This window comes from Pseudoliparis swirei, chromosome 17, assembly GCF_029220125.1.
Source record: "Pseudoliparis swirei isolate HS2019 ecotype Mariana Trench chromosome 17, NWPU_hadal_v1, whole genome shotgun sequence".
NCBI classification, from domain to species: Eukaryota; Metazoa; Chordata; class Actinopteri; order Perciformes; family Liparidae; genus Pseudoliparis; species Pseudoliparis swirei.
In genome coordinates this window covers 11729891-11754564 of record NC_079404.1, presented here as the reverse complement: position 1 = coordinate 11754564, position 24674 = coordinate 11729891, and the positions used below count along the sequence as shown (strand labels likewise).

The window sequence follows — 24674 nt, the reverse complement described above, 5'->3', positions numbered from 1 at the left end:
TATTAAAAGAATAAAAGGCTTGCAATATTTCAGTTGATTTGTAATGAATCCAGAATGCATGACATTTTTGTTTTTTTAATTGCATTACAGAAAATAAAGAACTTTATCACAATATTCTAATTTTCTGAGACAGTCCTGTATGTTCTTCAAATACAAAGAAGCAGTGATCAGCGTACCTGTAGGCCATCCTGAAACTGCACAGCAGTCTGCATGGCTTCTTCCAGCCTCTCTACTCTTTCCTTCCAAGTCTTATTGAGATTTTCCCACACTGAATTCACCTGGAAGAATCACACATGTAATGAAGCAAAGAAAACCATGAAGTAAAGAAAACCACATGGGCACAGAAAGTGGAGACGAACAGGTATGCATGTTATCTATTACCTCTTCAAGACTTTTCTTTATGACGGGCTTATCAGGTTCCCCGCAGGCTATCATAAGCTCTGCACCCTGGTTTTGAACCACATCAAGCTCTTCCTGCAGACCATCGATCTCCTCCCTAAATCCCTGTGGAAACCAAAAGCAGTTGTTCGAACAAAGAAGCGCTCCAACACTATTAATTGATTCAGGAATTTAATTTTTGGGATATCTGTCTACCTCGACAAACTCCTGCTGCTGTTTGACGACTGATGGATCGACTCCGGGCTCCTCCAGCTCTCTCAGCAGGTCCTGGCTGTCTTTGATGGTGGCGATGAGAGCACAGTGGTCGCACCAGAACCTGTCCGCCATGTCCATCACATCCAGCAGCTTCGCCTCCCGCTCCTCCAGTAATGCCTGGATGTCGCTCCAGAGGAACACCATCTGGTCCAGTTTGTCTTGTACAACTTGTGGGGGAAATAAAGGAATATATAATGAATCAAGTACACATGTACAGGTCTCTTGAAGCTTCATTTTTACTAATCCCTAAAAAAAGAATGGCATCCTAATAAAGTCACACCTGGAAGAAAGCTTTAGCAGTCCAGTGAACCAAACTGTCTGATACAAAGCTCCAGTTAAGATCTAAAGCCAAGGATTTTAAGAATGAAAACACATGTTGGGATAGGAGAATAATTAATGATTTGGACAGTGACTGTTCACCTTTTATTGCACTATTTATCGTATTAGCTCTTATTAATCATACCAATGCCCTTTTAAGGTTATAAACCTTCTGACTGCATTGCATTAAAAAGCAAAAACAAGGGAATAAAACAACTAACATAAAATAATATACCTTTGGCAGAAATGTCCTTGTCTGCTCCTTCCGATCGTGCAATCATTTCGTCGCCTCGCTGCCTCAGTGTCTCATAAGACGGCTGCAGCTTCTCCAAATCCACAGAGACGGCTTTATTTTCAGTAATATGCTCCCTGATCTTGTCCACCTCCACTGAGATGGACGGAGGCTTTCGCAGGCGTTCAGCGATCCGTTCCAGGGATTCCAGCATCGGCTCAATTTTATCATGGAACTGGTGGAGAATGAAGAGAGGAAACACCTCAGTTTATAAATATACGTTATAACGTAATATGGGCAGCTGGAGAAATGTTTGTCTCCTAGAAAACAATCCGATAAAACCTATAAGCCCGGTGAACATTTTCAAACAGCTGGAAACATATTAATGTGTTGTTCTTAGTATGTTTTTTGACTGCATTTACTGAATGTGTTGACCTCTTGAATGCATTGCAATTTAAAAAAATAAGTAAAGCACTTTGAGCTATGTCTCTTGTATGAATACAGCTCTATAAATGACGTACTTCTTATTAATAAAAACTACGTTATAGCTACTTACAATCGCTATTTTAAAACAATACTATAATAAAACATTTTTAAAACATAGCAAAAAGGCTTATGTATATATATATATATATATATATGTACACACACACAACCACACACACACAGAAACATACACACAGAAACTGCTCCTCACCTGGGTGGATTTGGAGATGGACTCATCCAGAGTAGCAGCCTTCTGCTTGACATCGGCCTTGAGTTTGGTGTAGAGTTGGTCCGTAGCGGTGTACTTCTCTCTGATGGGCACTCCCTCCACTGGGCTGAGTTCAAGTAGCTGAGGCCCCGTCTTATTCATCTTGTCAATGTGGGGCTTGTGCTCCGCAATCAGCTCTCGCATTTGCTGGAGAGGATATCACTTGTATTAACCTTATCATTGCTTGCATGCAAGTGTTGTGCTGAGCATCTTCTTCTCTTACCCTGAGCTCCTCTTGCTGCTGCCTGAGTGTTTCATACTCAATGGAGGGCAGCGGCAGCTGGCTGAAGGCGCTCAAGGTTTCCTGAAGCCACGGCCACATCTCCTCATAGGTCTCCCAGAATTGACTGGCCAGAGACTGGGCTCGCTCCAGCTGCAGACAGCGCTCCGAGTTCAGCTGACTGACCATGCTGTACTTCTCCAAGAGAGTCTGGATCCTGGCCTGATTGACAGAGGAAAAAAAGACCCTTTAATGTGTGTGTGTGTGTGTTTTTAAAATGAAAATCTCCCCATTTAAAAAATTGGAAATAAATTGTTTTTACCTTCAACATTTCTTTTTCTTCTGGGTTGTTGCTGTTCAGGATGGCCTTTCCCGTTTTCACAATATCATCCACAGCATCTTTGTGCCTCATGATGTCCATGGAGAAGATCTAGAAAACCGGTAGAGTGAGTTTGACTGGATGTTACTAAACAAAAGCTCTGTTTACTTTATTTTGTTTAAATGAAGGCCTGTGTCTATCTACACACACACACACACACACACACACACAGTCAATATGATAGGCCAACCTTCTGTGTTTGGAGCTGGGATGTGGTTTGGTCCTGCTCTAGCCGGATCTCGCCCATCGACAGCAACTTCCTCTCCGCTTCAGTCAGCCAGGAGAGTTCAGTGTCTGCAGCCTGCTCGAACTGGAAACAGACACAAATAACTTTACATTGCAGAAAACCTTTCAACTCTTAATTAAAAATGGATATTATAGTAGAAGTAGAAGAAAAAGAAAAAGCTGTTTATCGGCTGCTCCGGGCTTACCTGCTGTGACTTGAGGATGTCAGCGTTGATCTGTTGGACCTGCTGGGTGACGGCGTCGCACACGGCTCGGTATCGCTCATTATCCTCAGTCACTAGCTTGTCCAGACCCTCACGAGTGTGCCAGGGGATCAGATCCAGGAGAGAGCTGCTCAACTCATTCAGCTTGTCCATCCCAGATTTTTGGTCTTTGCTCTCCTTCAACAAGGCCTGGACACGATTACATGAAACACCAACTTTAACATATTTAAGGACATGTATTTTTAAAGAAGAGATATTAAACAATTACATTTGGCATTTATTTCTCTTTTTTGAACCTGACACTCTTACCGTCTGCCTGCTTTGTGCATGAACGAGCTGCTCGCCAGCTGGCTCCTGTTCAGCAAAAGCGCTGACCTCAGCCTCTACTTTCTCGAGCCAGGAGCTCAGGTCCTCGTGGGTTTGCTGCAGCTTGCTAGAGAGACCCGAAACCTGCTCCAATGTCTTCAGAACGCTGTCACTCATCGAGGTGATCTCAGCATACTTTGTTTTTATTCCATCCAGTTTGCCTTGGATAACAACCACCTCATCACCTATGAATAGAGATTCAATAATGTTATATTAATTCACGGAGTTTTGTACTGCTGCTTTAGGGAGTAATATTATGCTGCTAGCTTCCAGAGTCATGCAAGGACAAATTCTGTAGCAGATATGAGATTTCTGTTTTAGAAAAAGGCTTGTCTACTGTTGAACGGCTACTGTTGAAGCCTTATGATGTGTATTACAGAGACAAAACTGTTTGCTGACATTCAACACTATCAACTGTGACAGGAAAGTCGTAAAGTCAGACATGCCTGTCGTTTGCTTCAGAAGCTCCATCCCATTAGATATGGCTTGATCCACATTTTTCTTCTTCAACACAATATTACTCTGTAGTGCCTAAAAGGAAAACACAACCTAAAGTCATTGAGGGTGAAAACAAACATTCCGCTGAAAAGCAGGCACGACTCACACATCACTCAAATCAAGTGGAACATGATTGATGCAACTTAAATAAAAGGACAACATCATGGCCCGAAGAGTGTATACCCATTGTTCTGCCAGCTGCTTTTCAAGAACCTCTATTTTGTAGTCCTCCACGGACACTTGGCTCAGCTTTGAGTACACCTCGTTAAGCCAGTTCATGAGGGCCACTTTGTCCTCTCCAAACACCTGGGCGTTTGCAAGAGCCTGCTGCAGCATCTCGGCTTTCCTCCTGCATCGCTCCTGGAGCTCTATGCATCTGGCCTGGGTGGAGTCCACTTTGGACTGAACGGACTCTTTTTCGTCCACTGGGCTCACAGACTTGAGCTTCTGACCCAGACTGACAGCATGTAACAGGTCTTTACTGTGATTCATAATCTCCTCCTCTAACGCCTGGCCACAAGGGATGGGGGAAAAAAACCAAGGAAGTATGACACAAACAGAAAACACACACACAAAACCAAAATATGAAACTGAAAATGTAATGAAAAACATATGTGAAATAATGAAAAGCACAAACTTAAAGGGATGAGCCAAATTAATGAAACTGAAATTGGCTGGACAAAAACTGATTGGGTGATAAGAACATCCACATATGATGGATATTACCTTATGCTGAGAAATCTGATCATCCAGTTTAGCCGTCTCAGTGCCGATGGGTTCGGAGTTGGCTAGGTGTTTCTCTGTAGCGCCGAGCCACTCGCTCAGGGGCTCGAGCGTCTCGTGGAACTGCTGAGTGACCACTAAGATGACCTCTAGTTGCTTGTGCCTGAAACATTCATGCAGATAGTAAAGGCAGTGGATCAGCAGCAAAGCACAGTAATAAACAGCAAAGCACAGTAATAAACAGAGTGACAGGCAAGTAGGCTAAGCTGTCTCTATATGAGTTCATCTTCAGTTGGACTAAAGTGTAAGTGAATTTTGGAGTTTTTTATTCCCTGATAGGCTTACAAACAAAATGACCTAATAAAGACTTTAATGACTACCACTTAAAGAATAGTTTGACATTATTTGCTTTCTTGTTGAGAGAAGACTGATATAACCTCGAGATCCCCCAGAGTGAGCTGGAAAGTGAGAGGGAAGTCTGGGTCAGTCTGCTGGGTCTGCTGCCACCGCGACCCGGCCCCAGATTAAGCGGATGAAAATGGATGGATGGATGATATAACTCTTAGATCGTTCAGTGCACAGTGCCGGTTAGCTTAGCTTAGCACAAAGACTGGAAACCGAGAGGAACAGCTTGCCCGGCTCCGTTTAAAAGGAGGTTTAAAAACCTGGAGATATGGGAAACAGATGAGCTGTTTCCCATATCTCCAGGTTTTTTGGTTAGCTAGGCTAACCAGCTGCTGGCTAACTTCATATTTCATATAAACATAAGAGTCTTATCTAATTCTTGGAAAGAAAGGGAATAAGTGCATTTCATAAATCATGTAACTAGTCATTTAAGCTCAAGGAGGAGGAAAGTAAACGTGAATTTAGGAGTTTGACATTCTTAATACATTTTTAATTTACCCAGATCCGAACAACATTTCATTCAGACTCACAAAGGAGTATTGCAATTGGAAGACATTTTAATATTACAGGTGTTTTATACAGACCTGTTTTCAGCCTTCTTCAGCAGGGTGTCCCACCTCTGCCCCAGGCATTCGATCTCTTTTTCAACCTTCTCTTTATCCACAGACTCTGCTAGTTCTGCAACCCTCTCTCCCTCTTTTTTTATCAGCTCCACTGTTGGCTTTCTGTCATCCAGCAGTCTCTGTAAGAGCTGTAAAGGCAAACAAAGGAGGAGAGTTATTGGGCGCCTCTGACCGCGAGCTATGGTTGAGGATGAGAAACAGTAAATTTAAGTGCCTATTAAACAAAAAGCTTTGTGTGCCACACTTGTGTTTACCAATGAATGTCAATTAAATAAGACAACGTGCAAAGTCATGAGCTTGTGTGGATTTTCTAGTGTTAAGTGGAAAGATTGAAATAGACTGTTAGTGTGTGTTTATGTGCTTGACACGCCTTACTTTCTGTTCTTGTATCTGTGCCTTGACAACTTTGAATTCTGCAGAAGGAGGTTTTTGATTGGCCACGAGGTCCTCTGTGTCCGTCAACCAGCTGAGCAGTGACTCCAGAGCATCCTGGAACCTCCCACAATGCAACAGGGCTTCATGCAGCTGGGCCGAACGCTCAGCAATCTGCAGACCAAATGGTTAACATAGATGTCACCTTTGAAAGCTTAAAACTGCACCCAGTAACTCATCAAAGCATGAAGCCAGAACAAATAGTATGAACAGATGAGCCATTACACTGACAATATTTGTCATTTCAATTCTAATGACCACTATTCAAAAGCAAGGAGAAACCAGCTTGACCGGTTGTATGAAACAAATTACCTTCTTATTGAGGGTATTCCATTTCGTGTTGACTTCCTCCAGGTCATCCTCGAGTTGCTTGGTGCTGGTGCCTTTGGCAGCGTTTTGGATCAGGTTCTGGCCGAGGGAGCTGATGTCTTGTAGCTGCGTCTGCAACGGATCAATGTCCTCTTTCTGAAAAGCCTAAAGACAAATGGAAACAGAATTCATAATTTTAAAATGCTGAAATTACAATGTCATCGTGTTATTTGGAGGATTATTAAACCGACTGGATTACTGTTCCAGTGTGAAGACCACAGCTTTCATGACTTATTAGCTTCATTTAATTTTTCAAAACTAAGAGAGTATTATCATATTTCTGAACAATCCTTCTTTAACATTGAGTTCAAATCTCTTTGTTTTAAATTGAATGATTTAGATCAAAGGAAAATGAATGCCAGGAAGTTATCCCGAATCCTGAGACATGATTGCAAAGATGTTACCTCTGTATTTGGTGTCAAACATCGAGCTGGTATAAACAACTCCCCAACAAGTGAGCAGCTTCCAGAAACAATTACATAACAGCTGTGCACAAGCTAATAGCTAGTGAGCAAAACCTACTTACACTCAAAGTGTAATCAGATATATCGAGTGAAACGTGCTGGACCAGCTAATAAACCAAACTAGCAAATGAAGAGAAATGAGGCACCTGTGGGGAGTAAAAACCCATCGGGTTCATTTCAGGACATGCAGCGATGGCATTCAGTAAGGCCTCTATCTCCTGCTCTCCTGCGTGCTGGAACGTTTGTAAACTTTTCGGCAGACATGCCTCCACTGATTGCAGAAACTCCTCCAGCTCCTCCATGTTGTACTTGGATGCTCCTTGTTGCACAGTACATGATTTTGTTTGCTGCCGGCTCTCTACGGGCAGAGTTACAGAGTTTCCGTATGTCTCAGGCTGTGTCACCACCACACTGACCAACTCACAGTCGTCCTGAGATGACCCATCCTCTAATAGCTCAGCAGTGGACAGCTCTTCATAGTCTGTTAACGTCCTGGAACGCCATCCAGAGCTGTCGTTTTGAGTCCTGGAGGCTGACCCTGAGGATAACCTCCCTGTGGAGTATTTGTGTTCCCCGTTGCTGAGGGTATCCTTTTTATTGAGATCCACCACAACCGATTCTGTTTGTCTCAGCTCCTGGACCAAGCTGCTGCTGTGGTAAAGAGACCGATTGTCCCTTGCAGGTGAGAAAGGGAACTCCTCCTGTCCCGAGCTGAGTGAGCGCCCGGTCCTCAAATCCCCGGACATATGCATCGCCTCTGAAGACGAGAGACTCCTTGTACCGGGGCCTCCTCTTTTGTGGGATCTATGTGCATGCCGCTCCCTCTCCACAGTAGGGCTGTACAGACCCGAGTCCTCTTCAGATGTCAATGAGCTGGTCATACTTTGCCCTTTCCTGCCATTGATCAACCCCGGCCTCTCAACACTCCCGGAACACAAGGTCCCACTACGGCTCGCATACTCGCCCAAATTAGTTGGGGCAAAAGTACGCCACGAACGTCGTTGATGTGGGTGATCCTTCTTGTCTCCTCCCTGGAGACGTGACTTTGGCAGCACTGTATCGGTCACCCTGATGATGTGCCCATTGAGCCTAAGTCCATCAAAAACAGCACGTTCGTCCAGCATGGCAGGTTTGCGGGTTCGGAGCTCAAATGAACTGGAAGCAGAAAGAGCTCCATTTCCACACAGGTTGCTGAGGTCTAACGTGCGGTGAGTGTAAGGTAGGGTGCCTGTGAAGTGCCGTGAAGAAAGGCTGCCTTTAGAGTCCGAGTCTATCTGCTCGTTGAGCCGGACGGTGTCATAAATGGACCTCTGGGGCACATAGCAGTCGTCAATGTTCAGGTCCTCCTCCTCCCCCTTCCCCACACAGGAAGGGTTTTGTCTCAGGCAATCTGGTCTACTCAGCGGTTTGCCCATGCTAATACAATTGTTACAAATCACTACAAAGAAAAGATTAAGGATGTAGTGAAATCCTGTGAGGTATATGTTGCTCTAGTGCATACAGAGTAATTAAAAAAATAGCACAATGTGACCACTTTACACGGGGAAACAAAACAGTGTGCAAAATATTTGTTCTTCTTTTTAAATGAGAAGTTATGAAATAAATACTCAATGTTTCCACATGTCTTTCAAAATAAAATATGCAATAACACCAGTAAGTTGATCTAGATTTTCTTTAAATAAAAGGCTTTAGAAATACAAAAATGTCAAACAATATAAAATCCTTAAACCTAAACAAATGCTAGGATTGTATAGCAGCTTCATAATCCGTATTAAGAATGAAAATTCAGTCTTTCAATACAGTCACCTATCCAAAGAATATTGCCCTCGGCTCTTTTCCCGGCATTGACAAAACTATTCCTCTGGTCCAAAGTGCTTCTTTTTCCCTGATATCCTTGCAGCATCCATGCGAGCTTCAGGACATTCTCCAGTGCAAAGTGAAAATATCCACAAGAAAGGCTCGACCAAAAACAGTTTTTAGTAGTTCCGAGGAGAGCTGGTACTCCTGGATAAACAAAAAAGCCTGCCCTTTCTCTCTCATCGCTCCCTTGCAATGACAGACACCCTCTTGGCAGAGCATTTCATGCCCCGCCCCCGCTCATTATTCAGGCAACATCTGCCACAATTCTATTTGTGCAGAGAGCCGCTCCGGCACATGTTGATTGGTGGACACATGACCCTTTTTTTCTCCTCCTTTCTAATACCCCCTTATGTCAGCATGGCCCATATGACTTCACTTCTAAGCCATCTTCTCCACCCTGACACAATCACTCACTTTTCTTTTTTTTCATTCAGTGACTGAGGGAATGGGGAGGGGAAGCAATACGCACCAGCTTTTCAACTTCACACACAAAAAAACCTAGACCAGCAGGCAGCGGTAGGTCTCACTCTGATGACATCACACTATGCTGAAATAGATACCCATTTTTCCTTTTTTCTCCCTCTTTGCCCTCTGTTTTCTTCTTGTGGACGGTTGCTGTGGACCCTGCAGATATTGTTAATTACTGTGGAATGCTGAGGGAGGCACAGGTCCCAGGTAATTTAACACCGACGTGTCTGCCAAGTGCATGAAGGCGCTTTTTATGTCCAGTGACCAGAGTAAGAGAAGGAAGTAGAATAGGGGAGATAATGAAGCACATTTATTTTTGTTTCCTGGATTGTCTTTACCATAGTAGCCCAGTCAGAAGCTGAACAATCCCAACTTCTTTGTCCAGATCTGCATGCATGGGAGGAGACTAAAAGAGGACGCTAACAGAGATTTAAAAAGTTTTAAAAAAGGATGTGCATCTACTGAAACCTGGATACTTGGATATTCAGACTTTTGAAAGTATGCCAATAACACTTTTAGTCTAGCTGCTGCAGTCCCTTTACCCTCACTGTGCCATATATATGTTCTACAGACTAAAGGACTGCATTAATTAAATGAAGTAAAACTTGGAGGAGAGCTTCCTGGAATATCAAGTGACTTGTTTGCATGAATGTTTGTATACAATGGTGTTCATAATTGATTAAATGTGATTATTTTGACAATCAGTTCCAAAAAAGGCCAGAAAATAGTGAAGACTTTCAAATTGGCACAACTTGTTGTTGTGAATTTTTGCTTTAAAAATATTTGTATTAATACACTATCATATAAGTATTTTCCGACAATCAACCGGATAAAATGAGTTTGGATAATTCAGTTGTTATCCAGCAAACCAAGCATTTGCATTTACTGTAAAAGAGGTAAAGTCAACGAACCAAAGATCTGAAACAATGGTTCATTGTCATTGTCACATATGTGCACTTTAGTTTTGGTCTAGAACTGCTTCACCCTTAAACAAAGACAAGAAACCTTTGATTGAATAGACAACTCAACATAAGCACCTTCCGGCTGAACAATATGGACTCAAACCTGTAAAGCAACTGTCTCACAGAAGCTTCATGTTTCACTTTGAGAAGAGTGTATCATTGCTATGTGGCAGTGAGTCAGCGACATGACACTTTAACTTCAATGAAGCGGGTTAGCTACAGTATGATTCAGATGCTCCAAACTCTATCACACATTTGTAAGAGACACTGATGTAATGTCTGAAAGAGGGAAAGACGACACCCACACTAACCCCCAGTGGTGTCGAGTCACTCGAGCGGCCCTTTAATGTACAGACAGATATGCATACATACATACACCAAGACTGCCTCAGCTGAGCTCCTGCACATCTCATGGAAAAAACAAGTGTAAACGCATTAAGTCAGGCATGTCTCTTCAAAACGTGACCTAAAATGGTAACAGCGCATGAAAGAGGCAAATCAAAGCGCTGTCTTTCTCTGTTTATTTCTTTCTCTTAACAGCTGCCAATAAAGCCCACTTACCTACAGAACAAGAGCCTGAACCACAGAAAATAAAACTAAATCTGGCACAATCATCTCATGTTTTTATGCTGCAACTAAATAAAGAAAGAGCTTGAGTTCCGACATTGCTTTTGGCAGTTCTCCCCATGATGCTAAAGCATTGGTACAAGTGAGTACAAAGGGGCTTTTCCACCAGCAGCTGAGGCTGTGTATGCCCTCTCAACCCAGACTGATGACAGGACAAAGAGGGGGTGAAAACATGCACCATGACAACACTGCGAAGCAACAATTTGAATCAATCACCTCTTTAATAGTTTGCCCGAGAGGCCTTTAAACCAAACTCCACGGAACAAACTGGCACCCCCTCTCCTACCCCCACCACCCAAGTTATATTTTAATACATGTATCTCAACTGGAGGTTTGGGTGTTGCCCGACTGTGTGAGTGGAGCACCCCCGTAATTAAAAAATAAAATAAAATCCACTAACCTATCCTAGGACAGATCGGTGTCATTTGCCTACACTCTGCTGTTTACATTGTTTTAGTGTAATACTATCTAATACTATACATTACGATGTGTTTCATAATGTCACCTCTAGATATAGGTTAATCCTCTTTAGGAAAACTCCACAAATATTTTTGCATCTGTCTGTAAATCTAGCTAATGGCTACCCCTAGTGTTCTACCTCACTGAAACCAACAAAGACCTCCACATTTTAATAGACACTATGGAGAGTTATAAGAATTAAAAAGGACATTTAGGAATATGTGTGGTATGTTTGTAGAACTGCATATTTTGATTATCTACATTAAATTGTAAAACAATATATAAAGGAATAATCTCTAGCATTCAGGATTACAAGGTTCATTAGCATTTGGGCCGCTTTAAATCAGCTATAATATCATTTTATCACAAGCCTTAAAAGGTAAATAAATATTATACCGGTTTTAGGACATTTTAATAGTAACTAACCATCGCTTTTCTAGTTGGTGTCTATGTCAAGGTGATCAAATAAATGCCAGGCTACTCTAACCTTTGAGCCGGAGATAATGTCAGGCAGTGAAGATTTTAAAGTAAAAGATCAACAGCGCCAATGTTAAGAAATCAGGATGCAGACCCAGCTTCATTACTGGGACCACTGAATCAAGTAACACCCTGCTGGTGACCACCTGGCTGCGATGGTCTTTCCCTCCTGCACCATCATTGCATATGGGCCACGGCTCTTTGTTAACACCAGATGCCCCGAATGAACCAGCAGTCCCCAGAGGATTGTATGAAGCAAGTGCTCAGTGAAAAGCCTGCTGGTAATCTGCCCTAGTGCAAGGCTTTTTGGATAGACAGCATCTAAAATATAACTAATGTGTCTAATTTGAAACCCAGGAGAGAATACAGCATTTAGCAAATATTAATTAACTTTAACAATAAAAATAGCATTTGCTAGTAACTGCCTGTTTGAAAACCAAAGGGGATATTTGTATCACTGGTCACAATATTTCTTATTTAAATTGCTAATAAATGTATGCAAAAAAGACAAAAAACAAGATTAACTGCTGCTGTAATTTCACATATAGTCCATCACCCGACTCAATCACTTATCGACCAACTGATACTAATAAACATCCGTGTTTAGTCAAAATAACTACATCAATGTTTAATTGGAGATAGCATACCTTAAAGGCCTCCAGCTGTTGGTTGATGACGTCTGTCTCCATGCCGACTGCCTCCTGCGATGCATCCTTGCCCACAGCGCTGCAGAGTTTATCTTCTGCTTGGTGGACTTTACTATACAACTCCTCCAGTTTGGTGAGAGTGCTCTGCACCTGCACCTCTCTGCCTTTAGCCCTGTCCAACAGTTTACCGCTCTGCTTACTCAAAGCGCCCAGATCTCTCTTCAGGCCTAACAGGTCAGGTGAGGTTTCCATCTCCAGCATCTTCTCACAGCTGTCTCCAGCTGTGGTCGTGTTGGCCATCCCCTCTTGCAGCTTTGCCACAAAGCGCTGAATGCTGTCCTGCTGTTCCTTAAGAGTGGCCAAGTTGAGATCCACAGGGGGCATGCCGTCCAGTTCGTCATCCAGTTCTGTGAAACGGGTGAACATCTCACGGATACTGTTTTGGAACTGCCCAATACCCTGCAGTTTACCCTCCAACACTTGGCACGTCTCTTCTAGTTTCTTGTTAAGGGTGCTGTAGTCTTTGTCCATGCTGTCAGCCTGAAGCAAGAGGTCTGTCACTCCATCAGCATCTGGGACATCAACCACAAGGTCTTTGGCCAAGGTCTTCAGGTGCTCTACTTGGTTCTGCACTCCCTCTAAACTCTTATGTTGGGCTTTCATGTTGGTCAGGTTCTTGTTACTGTGTGCCTGAACCCCCTGTGACTCATAGCTATCCACCTGCTTCTTAGCCCCTTCAAGCTGACCCTTTGCCTCTTTGTAGGCATCATTAAATTCCTTAACTGTGTGTGAGATCTTTTCCAGGGACTCCCTTTTGCTCTGCAGACTTTCTACTACATTGTCCACTCTTTTGCCAAAGCTAGCCTTCTCCTCTTTGATAGCATCAGTGTCTGTGTTGGCCACCTCCAGAAGGCTATCTGCAGCGCTGTTCAGCTGCTCCACCATTCCTCTGTGCTTGTCCACATCCTTCTGGAGAGCTTTCACCTGAGAAATTGAGCTCTCCACTGTGACCGGATCGACAGTGAGTTTGACTCGGCCCTCGCTAGCTTCACACTCTTGAATCCAGGAGCTGAGCTTCTCGACATGCTCTTGATACTTCAGGGATTTCTGCAGAGCATTCTGGAGTTCGCCAGCTTGTTCCGCAGAGCTCTTCTTCACCTCCTCCCAGTTGGACGAGAGTGTATTAAGCTGCCCTTGTAGTGCCAACTTTTCTGCACCGTCAGTGTTCTGCAGAAGCATCTCCCCTTCCCCACTGATTGTGTTATAAGCTTCATCGTGTTCACTGAGAGCCTTCTGGAGTTTACTGTGCTCCTTCAGGGTTTGTTGCAGGACGTCCCCTCTGGCAGAGATGGGGAGGGGCTTAGACTGGTCCTGGATCTTCTCACCCAGCCATGACTGGAAGTCTTTGGAGGTCTGATGGAACTGCTGAGAGCTTTCAAAGGTTGCGTTGAGATGCTCAATCCGTTTTGCTACAACAGAGAAATGTGGCAATTAGTGAGTTAAGTGCAGCACCTGTTATGCAAAACGTGGAAACAAAAGGTAGTTGGTGCTATTGTTTCATACAACTTTTCCTTCTACATATTATATATACTTTAGTGAGCCATTTCCAAATATAAAATTCCTTGTAACAAGAGCCTTCATCAGAGTTTGTGTTCTCAATAAGGGTGAATGCGATTACTACCATTTAGCCTGTTGGGATATTGATGTCATAGAATAAATATATCTTAGTGTGACTCAACACAAATAGAATGCTTCTTTTTCCTTCCCAACATTACAACACTACATCATTAGATTAAGTTACGTGGCCAACCTGCTTTCTCCTCCAGCTGTTTGAAAGGCTTGCTGACACTCTCCAGCTGCCTGGCCAAGTCTGCTTTGAGATAATCTTCAGTCACCATCGCGGTGAGCTCTGCATTGACGGTCTCAGCTTCCTTTAGCTTCTTCCTCTCCTCTCTCAGCTGTGCCGAGATGTTGTGGACATCCTCCAACTGCTTCTTCACAGCTTCGGGCTGGGTGCTGTGGCCCTGATGGTTGGTGAGCTGATTCTCCAGCTGAGCGGCAGTCTGACTGACGCTCCTCAGTAACTCCTGAAGCTGCCCCGTCTTCACCGCGGCCTGGTCGATAAGGCTGTCTCGCTGGTCCAGCTGTCCTGTGAGGCCTTGCCACTTCTGGGTGATGGCAGATAGCTGCTCCCTCACCAGCTTCCCACTGGAGGGGTCCTGGTTGCCACAGGAGCTCAGAATGGCAGAAGCAGCTTCCTCGAGTTGCTCGTATTGAGGTTTGCGACTCTTAAATTCATTCTGGAGGATCTGGAGGGACAAAATTCGTCAAGATGAGCAATTACAGGATATGCTGCTTCTTAGGAGATGCACAGGCCTTAAGTTGTTTCCAAACAGCATGCTTCATGCCTACCTGCACTTGTTGCTTCTGCATCTTAAGCATGTTCGGATCTATTGAGAGGGGTCCAAGGACACTCATCATCAGCTCTTTCTCTGAAAGCCACTGACCAAGCTGCAGCTCAGTTGTTTGGAAGATGTCCAGGTTCTTGTTTGACTCCTCCAGGTGCTGCTTCCTCTCCACTACAGAGCCACTGACATCCGCCCAAGCTGCATCTGAGCAGGAGGGCAGAACAATCACACCAGTCTGCATTAGTCAGCATAACAGCACCTTCCTATCCACTGTCCTACTGTTCTCCGAGCAAAACCTCCCATTGTGCAGGTCTTGGCACTACAAATGTGTTAATTGAACTAGTTTGGCAGAGAGCAGGTAATGAGACACATTCTGTATGCATGAAGATGAGATGAACACTAGTATTGGTCTAACTTCTCATATTTTATTCTTTACTCTGTGACACTGACGAAATGAGATATATATTTTGACAGCGGGATTCAACATTCCTCGGCAAGTTTCAGTGACATAAACAACCCAGGACCATCACGAGACAACAGCTTACCTATATCTGCCAGCATCTGCTTCCATTTTGCAGCCTCTGGGGAGTTCGGATGAGTCCTAATCAAGTTGAGGAGCGTCTCTCTGAGCTTCCGGAGCTGCTCCTTCTTTTGCTTCATATCATCCTCAAATGCCTGAGGGAATGGAAACACATTATAATGGCTAAATCTTGTGATTTTCAAGTTGAGTGTCATCTGCCTATATTATCCACAGCAGAAAAAAGTCAGTGAGGACTGCGTGTATAATTCACAGAATTATTTAGGCCCTTTACTACACAACAGGATTACTGCACCTTATGCTGTTCAAGCTCTGTTTTCACTGAATCTTTCTCTGTGGCTGCGTTGTTCCAGGATGCAGCAGTCTTTTTCATGTCCTTCAGCCATGTCAACATGCTGTCCGTCTCCTTTTGGGCCTCTTTCACCTCCTGAACCGAACTCCTCAGCTCTGCTGCTCGAACTTTCAGGGTTTCCCCGAGGGTCGCGTATCCCTCGTTAACGAATGACATGTTCTGCTGAATTACCATCAGGTCTGAGAATAGCAAATATCATTATATTAGGTCATCATGAGGTTATGGTAACAGTGAGGCACTGTTATTATGATAGCATTATGGTACAGTAGGCTCAAAAATGAGGAAAAAAACAACCATTCCCTGCAGAAGAAATTCAAGTATTTGTGCAATTCATGGGCTGTTATCAGAGTAAATGATGAATGAAATAAAAGTGGGCCATCTGCAAGTTCCCTCATATGAACAGATGAGTTCTTACGTGGCACATACGAGTGATTTAACAGAGTACGAGTCGTTCAGTTATTCTGACTGCCTTCGCAGGGGGAAAACATGACATGCTGTTGACTTCGTTTTACTGTTGTATGATATATTTGCGATTTAAACTTGGATTCTTGTATTGCTATTCGGGGTGTTGGTCTTGATAATGATCTAATCTTGGGAACTTGCATCTCCTCATGAACGGGTGGGATTCATCAGTTTAAAATACTTAGCTTACCACAATGTTTGGCAGTTACAAGCGGTACTGTGGATTTGACGTGGAACAAGTCTAATGAAAAGAAAAGTAAGAGAGCTATAGATAGGAATGATAATATCTTGTGACATGCAATGAATATGTTTCCTATCTTATTTTAACAAATGTCCTCCCTGTGTGTGTGAACCGATGGTTGAGCCTTTAAATGTTGATTTATTTCTGAAAACGTTTGCTGGAAAGTAATGAAATAACTCACTCCCTGTTGAGTTTGACTGAGACTAATTGCTTAATTGGACCATAAAAAAGCAATAAAATCCCTATTTTTTCCTTAAACTTTATTACTCAGTCTGATCTTTCTTTCAGATAGAGACACCAAAGCCAGAGCAGTGTTTTGAAAACCAGCCATAATCCCTACACATGACACCACAAACAATGTATTTACACAGCAGCATCCACATACACACTTGATTACCTTTATTTGTAAGGTAGGAATGGCTCGATGGACCACCACCATTAGTAAGAGCTGATGCAAAAGACATAAGACAAAGCTTGAGAAAAGGACAGGCAGACCCTCGAGAACACCTTTCCACAATCGCTCATCGTTAGTGAGCACACAGCACTGAGAAGTGCACCCAAACACCATGCTTCCCATTCCAGTGAGCATTTGAGGTTAAGCATGGAGATTTTTACCTGACTTGTTGGAGGTCTTTGCCTTGGCGGGTGATGTGAGGAAAGTCATGAGGCTGCATAGCGCTGATCCTTTACTGTTCAGATCTTGGACAGCAGGAACTTTGAAGGTCCAATCATCTAGTAACTCCTGATTAATCAAACAGATAAATGGTATAATACTGTAGGAGTATGGCATTTATAACACATGATTTCTGAAACGTCACACAAGAAACAGGGTGAACATGAAAAAACAGATGATTTAGCTTCTCTGTAGGGTTTTATTTTTGTAATTTGCTTTTCAGGATCTACTTCAGGGATCTTGTGAAGCAAAGAGTCTTTCTGCTGGTCAACATAGTGTTTCACTCCCAGATCTGTTCTGTGTAAACACATACCATCCATCCATCATTAGTTGGCAGAGAAAGCAGGTTGGAATGATGGGGAGTTTAAGGAGGATAGGACCATGACCTATTAAAACACACTTACATCTATCCATTGCAAAACTCACATACTCCTCTGAATGCAAAGTGTAACATCAATAGCTTCTGTTCCAGTACTTAAAGTGCAGTTAAACAATTATTAATTGTATGACTCACAGTGACTGTCTGCAGGTCCTTCTCCAGGCTTTTCACACTGCTGCTTGGTTGGAGCGCAGGTACTTTCTCATTGGTCTCCTCCAGCCACTTGGTGAGAGCGCTGGCTGCAGACCTGAACTCTCCCAGCTGGTCCTGACAGGATGATACCTCATCTTCCCTGGAGTAGACAAGAATAGGTCATACCATGCATCCATCTGTACATCATACAACCATTACAGTAAAGGAAAGGGAGGTGATATTTGTTAAATGGGAAACCATATACTTCCATCCCATTGACCCGGCTTACTTTTTGTTGACGGTGTCTTTAAAGGTGCTGAATATATTTGAGAGATTGTCCATCTTGCTCTGGATCTGGACTTTGTTTCCATCTGGGCTTATTTCAGACAGCTCTTTGGACAGCGTCTGCAGCATCTCCATATCACTGGCATGTTCAGCCATCTCAGCTTTTGTGTTCTGCAGTGAAATTATATGTCACATTTGTTGTGGTAACATTACTTGAAGTGTAAATCCATTCATGTATGTAAACATAGTCAGCGCTATAGTTACCTGCATCAGCTGAGACAGTTCATTGAAAGTTTTCCCCGGCCCGTCTGTCTCGTGAAGGTCTTGTGAACGCTTCACAACAAACTGCTGAACTTTATCTGTTCCCTTCTCAATCTGTTCCACCTTTTCCTTCAGCTGCTCCAGCTGGGAAACCTTTTGCTTATGCTTGTTACAGGAATCAGAGAAGCGCTGGGAGAGAGCATCCATCTTAGTCTGCAGAAGGGCAGCAGCAGAGGGATCGGCTGTCTCCACAAACGTCTTCACCTTGGCTTTCATGGCTGAGATGCTGCTCTGGCGACTTGCTATGTCCTGCTCTACCGCCTTAAGAAAATACAGGATGGAAAACAGATTTAATGGCTGAATAAAGTGAATATGGAGCAAGTAAAATCAGCCACAGACCGCATCACATCGTAGATACAGTGTCTGGTTATTGGACTGCTTAAATGATGAGAAGAGGAAGAGTACATACTACTTCTTTGCTGAGGATATCTCCAATAGAGACAGAGTCCAGGGGGATTTGTCCTTTCTCTTTCACACTGGCCTCCACTCCCTCCATCCATCCCATCATCTCATCCAAACCATCCTGGACACTCATGGATCGAGTCAGGGTGATCTGCAGTTTCTCATTTCGATCACTCACAGACTTGGACAGGTTGTCGTAGCGCTCAACTATGTCATCTACAGCCAAGGTAAACAAAGCAGGTTGTGTTTAAAACTGAACATTTTCTCATTGGTTGGGACACATTGTGAGATTAACGTTTCAAACAAAAGCAGTAATTTATTTGACATTCATGAGTATCATCCGGGTACATTTACTATGATTGTAGTAGATTAAAAGCATTTTAATGCGCAAGCCAAGAAACTAATGACTGGAGAGAAGGGATATAAAGGAGACACTCCAAAAGCTATATTTCACTCTGATACCTTGGGTACATCTTAGAAAAGGAATGGTGGACACGTTGAGTTATGATGACATTGTTGCCAACTGACAATGAGCAGTCTGCTTAACAATCTACCGACAAGTTGCAAGGCTCACATGTTGCAGGACAATGACATTTTTAAACTTTCCCAAGCATTTCAGAGATATTTCCATGTCTGGCCACTTGCCGACATGATTTAAGTATCACTGACGACGACACACAAGCCCGACTGTGACTTTTCCCTCACCTACTGTCTCCTGGATGTCGTCTGAGTTGCTCAGCAGGTCTCCTTCAGATGTTGTCAAAGACTCAGCTGCTTTGCGTAGTGTGTCAATAACAGGCTGATGACCTGTCATCTGACCTTGAAGGGCCTGTAGGTCAATAAGGAAAAATTAAACCGTATCCACAAAAATGAATGTCCTCTGTCTACATTGAAACTGTACATAATAGATTATGCACTTCCATTTGAAGATAATAAAGTGACAATGTGCAACAATGTCTGTATAATATCTCCTGTGAATAGTAAATATCTAGGGATATCCACGTATATGTTTAAATGTACCTGCCTGCCTCGACTCTTATACTTACAGAAAGGCTTCGGATTATTTGCAGTGATTTGTAACCAGAGCAAGAAGAACAGTGTTTCTTGTTTGGCCCACAGGCGCCTCTTATCTTGGCATATCTCTGCTGTAAGTCACTACCTCCCTACAGAGAAATGTTCAAGCTAACTGCTGCCAAAACTTTTGACACAAAGACCACATCGTTTCTTATCCTCCTGGAGGCTTCACATAACCAGAGTTAAACTATTCACATGTGGGTTTGAATTTGAACACAAAGCTAAAAATAAGTGTGTACTTAAGTCAGTGGAAACTCTGTATATGGTAAGGAAGGTCTTTAATGCTCCTAAGTTCTGCATGTGTTACTTCTTTATTTCTTTACTTAGATTACTCTTAGTCATAATTTAACATTCATTGAAGTTCACATCACATTGAGGAATGTTTGTGATGCAACTGCTGCATTGCGTTTTCCCTCCAGCTAAATCAATTTGTAAACTATCTGATCTAATCTTAAAGATGTCTGCTCAGGCAAGTACAAATCAAACACTTATTTTTTTAACTATAACCGTAAAGATCCAATTATCATCTGAAAATAACACATCATATGGGATAAATATGTCAGAAAGGCTTTTCCACAGGACTACTCGGTTGGCCTCAAGAATTAGAGAAGCCTCGGAGAAATCTAAAGAAAATGCACATCTGGGTAAAGAAGACCACAATCTGAGAAACGTCTGAGCACTCAGTAACAAGACAAGGCCTGAGCACAACAGTTACGGCTTGCCTTGGTCTCTTCCAGCTGTTTCTGTAGTGTTTGCGGGTCAGCTGCTATGGCCTCGGACTGCTGCTTTCTCGCATCCTCCTCGGAGCTGTTGAGCCACGTCAATAGTCCAGCGCTCGAGTCCTCATATTTTTGGTATTTGTCAACCACATCTTTGAGGTTGTTGCCGAGCTCATTGCACTGAAACAAAGGAAAATAAATTTTATTTTGTGTGTGATAATACATCCAAATAACAGGAAACAAGACACACAGGATCAATATGTGAAGATCCAGAAGATTATGATTTCAATTAAGACAAATGCTTCCACCCAGTGGCACGAAAAGGTTATTGCAACCTCTCCAGATCCATCTGATCGGCTGCTGACTAAATACCTGTGAATGTAGTGTTTTGTATCTGCTGGCTGCTGAATCCAACTTGTCCTTGACAGCAGAGCAGGTTCCTGAAGTATCAACGTCCAGCAGAGCATTCTTAGCCGCAGAGTCAGCCAACCCACAGGCGTTAGCCACATCCAGCACTTTCTGTCCCGACATGGTGATGAAGCGAAGGTCCCCTTTGTGGGAAATCACATCTTCTGAGAAGCTTTTCTGTCGCTGGAGTTTATCACTGAGGATATTAAGGGAGCTTGCAGTAGCGCCCAGCTGCTCTATCTCTCCCTCCGCCTGGTCTAACCAGCCGACAAACTCCTCACAGTCACCTTGGAACTTCTTCATCTCCTCCTGGACGCACTGCACCTGCTTCATCTGCTGTTCCGCCTGCGTCAGGGAGGCCTCGTAGCGTCCCTTCAGCTCCTGGATGTTCTTCTGCAGCTTCTCCTTCTCCTCCGGAGACAGCACGTCTGCCTGCTTGTCGAGCAGAGCCTGAGCTGACTGGGTGGCCATGATCAGATCCTGCTGCTGGGACAGAATCTCCTGATGACGAGCCTGTGGAACGATAAAGAGATGAGGATCTAAAACCAATACATACAACTGTAATTATTATCTTGAATGACATTTCTTCATCCCCATTTATTCTACTGCCACATCATATTTAATGTTCTTATTAAATACAATTTTGCAGTTTTTATACTTCTTGGAATTTACTGTTTAGCAGATTTGGACATTTAAATATAGCTTTTAGATTTTAGTGTTACATTTCTTTGTCTTCAGATTTATTCATGAAGATCTGCCTCAGGTAACGCCAAACAGCTTGTAGATGAACGTATGACCTGCTGAGTAACAACTCCTTCTTACATCTTTGCCACAAACCAACTATATACCTTGACCCTGTGGTGCTGCTTATCGAGCTGCTGGGAGGCGTCGTTCTTCTCGCTGGTCTCTCTGCCAAAATCATTTCCAGTGGCCCGTAAAGCATTTCCATTGGCATCATCATCCGCTCCTATCAATCCCGTGGCTGAGGTTTCTTCTGGCAGGTTTCCATTATCTTTACTTATATGGTCCGTTTGATCCAGCCCACTCTCGTTCTCATTCCCAATGTTAGATATCCAGTCCAGGAGACCTTCGATTTTGTTCTTACTTTCTTCAAGTCGCTCAACAGCTGCTGCCTGAAAAGACAGATGGATTACAGATCATCCACATACTGATAAGTGAAACGTCAAAATTTGAAATTAAGTTGAGGAATATGATAACACTGAAATAATAATCCATACTATGATGCATTACGTAGTTTTTACAGACAACACAAACGGCATGGAGGTAATCTGAACTCTGACCTTTTCGCTCTCCTGTTTTATGGCTGTGGTAACAACCTTCTCCAAATCTTTCCTGGATTCCTCGGCCCGCTGGTTGATGAGTTGGGCTTTGCTTTTCGCGTCCTCCAACTTGCTTTCAATGATGGCGATTTGGTCAGGCATCAACTTGCTCCGGTTTTCCTCCAGAAACTTTTTGGTACCGGTGATGATGTCATTCAAGGCACTGCCATTGATCAATACGTCTTTTTGCAGAGCCTTGAGATCAGGAAGATAAAGAAATAGTCCCCCAATGAAAGTGATAAAAACTTGGACTGTGCTTCTTAAATGCAAAAGGAAATGTATTTCAAACCTGGTGCTCCTGCTGGTACTGCTGCAGGTCAGTGACACACTCAGCATTTCCAGCCTGTTGCTGATGACCCATCAGCTGGTTTTCTGTCAAGGTGAGATTATCACACACTTCCTCCAACTTCTCTGTAAACTCTTTGTGTTTCTCCAACAAAGACTGTCAAACAAGAACAAAACACGGCAGGTAAATAACCCAAAAGGCTAAGTGAACACATTCACATCCACACTTAATAAAACATTCACATGAAATAAACCCCTGAAATCTGAATTATTCCTGTGGTCTGACATTGATATTTGGGAACAAAAGCATCAAAACAAGTGAGCAGAAAGGATTCAAGCACTAATAGGTAGCATGCAGAATCTTCTTGAGTATAAATTTTCCTTCGTCATTGAAGTGTATATATCTAGTATGCTGTAAACATGCTATTTCGCCATACGCCACTTGGTCTTGAGATGGTAAGAAGCACATGTTGTCCTGTGTGTTATTGGGTTTGTTGTGAGTAAACGTGTTCCAACAAAGAAGGTGCATTGTGTCCACTGTTAATTGTTCGCTGGTGTCTTGAAGACCTGTAGGATATAACCAGCACAAAGAGTTAGTCTGCAGGAGCGATCAAGCATGTGAGCATGCAAAGTGGTTATTTTTTACATTCAAGGCATTCACAGTAGAACTTCCTCGGAAGCTAAAGTTAATAATTCACTTCATAATATATATATATTTTTTTCTTTCTTTTTTTTAAAAGCACATTTAATACTATGATCATACTGTTAAGTACTCATTATTTAAAAAATTCTATCTAAATCCACAAAAATACACAATATTTTTACTAATTAATTGGAGTATGTATATCTTTCTAGAGACAATAAATCATTTCAGTTTTGACATCTAATGTTCAGATGTTCACTCTAATTTGAAAAGAATTGTGTACCAATAATTTGAAACCATTTGTGTGAAAATGCCTTGTCAGAAATTATTTATCTAAATATGTTGTTAGCTCTCAAGTCTTCATGCAGTGCATGTGATATTTTAATTGGTGATCAACTTTTTATTCTGAATACAAATGAGCCTTTGAATGCTTAAATCTGACTCGTAACATGGTTTACACAGCCCACCACTATACATGCACTATAAGCATTTATTATTCATTTTCATTGGCAAACCAAATATGTTCAGTATATATATTTCTATATTTGTTTTTGGGACGTGATATTTTCTTGTATTTCCACAGGCCGACCTTCTTCTGACTCTCCCTCTCCCTGGTTTCCAGTAGAACATCCAAGGCACTCCTCTGGGTGACAAGCCTCTCAGTCTGGTCCCTGAATGCTCGCTGAGTTGTGCTCAGGAACTTGAGGAGGTAGCTGCTCTGAGCTGGACTCAGAAACTGCGCGTGCTCAGAAATAAAGCACTGGATATCAAATGTGGCATCCTCTAATTTGAGCCTTGCTTCTTTTAGCGGACCGCTGGAGTCCTGGAGGAAAAAAGGAAATTTTCAGAGTAAGTTTCTGTAGTCACTGTAGATATTGGATGTATAAAGAGACATGTATTTAAAGATACCCTGTTCTGCTGAATCAAATGTTTCAGTGTGTCCACATCACATGTTTTTAAATCCACGTCACACATTCCTGAGTTGTTCTGGATGAGGCCCGCTAGTTCACCAAGATCACTAAGATGTTTCTGGTACGATGATTCCAAGTGCACCTAAAAAAGAAAATATAATTTAAAGAAGTCAATATGCAACCGTTACATCACTTTAATTACTTGAAATGAGCGCTGACCTTTCCAGTTTCCATTGCTTGAATTAGAGAATGCCTCCTTTCTGCATACATTTGGGAAACAGCAGTCAAATGTGGCTGCAATTCCAAATATGTTGAAGACAAATCTTGGTGGATCTGTTTGGGAATGTCCTCATCGGGAGAATTTAAGAGCTGTTGGGCTTTCTCCATATCTGCTGTGATAACACCAGCCACTTGAGAAAGTTGGGAATCCAGAGACTGGATGATAAAAGCACAATTGGTCAGTAACTTATGCATACATGTATACAAGATACATAAGAGAAAAGTTAAGAAGATATAATATTGTTTGCTTTTGTTCATTCCAACCTGAAAATCCTCTTTTTGAATCTGCAGTTCTTCCATGTTGTTGCCAATGGGTGCCTGGATTAAAAGGTCTTTTCTGACATCTTCTAAAACATCAGCGTGATCCTGCAATCTCCCAACACACTCTAAAAAGTCCTGGTTGGAGAACAACTAATGGGAAAGAACACAAGAAACA

At 42.7% G+C, this 24674-nt stretch overlaps 1 protein-coding gene across 19 annotated transcripts in view; it reads right to left on the bottom strand.

Moving 5' to 3' along the window:
* Positions 1-24674, bottom strand: part of dst (dystonin) — a 103945-nt gene that overhangs the window by 18557 nt on the left and 60714 nt on the right. For 13 of the 19 annotated variants that reach the window (XM_056435906.1, XM_056435911.1, XM_056435907.1 and 10 more), the window contains 37 exons: positions 24503-24649; positions 24179-24394; positions 23958-24101; positions 23638-23871; positions 22410-22562; positions 22082-22315; positions 21629-21913; positions 20745-21293; positions 20376-20552; positions 19285-19408; positions 18587-18795; positions 18121-18438; positions 17861-18027; positions 17575-17731; positions 17003-17129; positions 16785-16835; positions 15628-15863; positions 15340-15469; positions 14799-14998; positions 14197-14695; positions 12387-13855; positions 6366-6527; positions 5997-6167; positions 5583-5749; positions 4597-4756; positions 4054-4380; positions 3819-3903; positions 3316-3557; positions 2989-3195; positions 2748-2867; positions 2501-2608; positions 2182-2400; positions 1902-2105; positions 1208-1439; positions 595-821; positions 382-504; positions 177-278 (listed from right to left, as the gene is read on the bottom strand). In XM_056435906.1, the coding sequence (XP_056291881.1) occupies positions 177-278; positions 382-504; positions 595-821; positions 1208-1439; positions 1902-2105; positions 2182-2400; positions 2501-2608; positions 2748-2867; positions 2989-3195; positions 3316-3557; positions 3819-3903; positions 4054-4380; positions 4597-4756; positions 5583-5749; positions 5997-6167; positions 6366-6527; positions 12387-13855; positions 14197-14695; positions 14799-14998; positions 15340-15469; positions 15628-15863; positions 16785-16835; positions 17003-17129; positions 17575-17731; positions 17861-18027; positions 18121-18438; positions 18587-18795; positions 19285-19408; positions 20376-20552; positions 20745-21293; positions 21629-21913; positions 22082-22315; positions 22410-22562; positions 23638-23871; positions 23958-24101; positions 24179-24394; positions 24503-24649 (8682 nt within the window). The remainder of the gene's footprint in view (positions 1-176; positions 279-381; positions 505-594; positions 822-1207; positions 1440-1901; positions 2106-2181; positions 2401-2500; positions 2609-2747; positions 2868-2988; positions 3196-3315; positions 3558-3818; positions 3904-4053; positions 4381-4596; positions 4757-5582; positions 5750-5996; positions 6168-6365; positions 6528-12386; positions 13856-14196; positions 14696-14798; positions 14999-15339; positions 15470-15627; positions 15864-16784; positions 16836-17002; positions 17130-17574; positions 17732-17860; positions 18028-18120; positions 18439-18586; positions 18796-19284; positions 19409-20375; positions 20553-20744; positions 21294-21628; positions 21914-22081; positions 22316-22409; positions 22563-23637; positions 23872-23957; positions 24102-24178; positions 24395-24502; positions 24650-24674) is intronic. The other 6 variants (XM_056435914.1, XM_056435916.1, XM_056435925.1 and 3 more) reach the window with 3 other exon arrangements.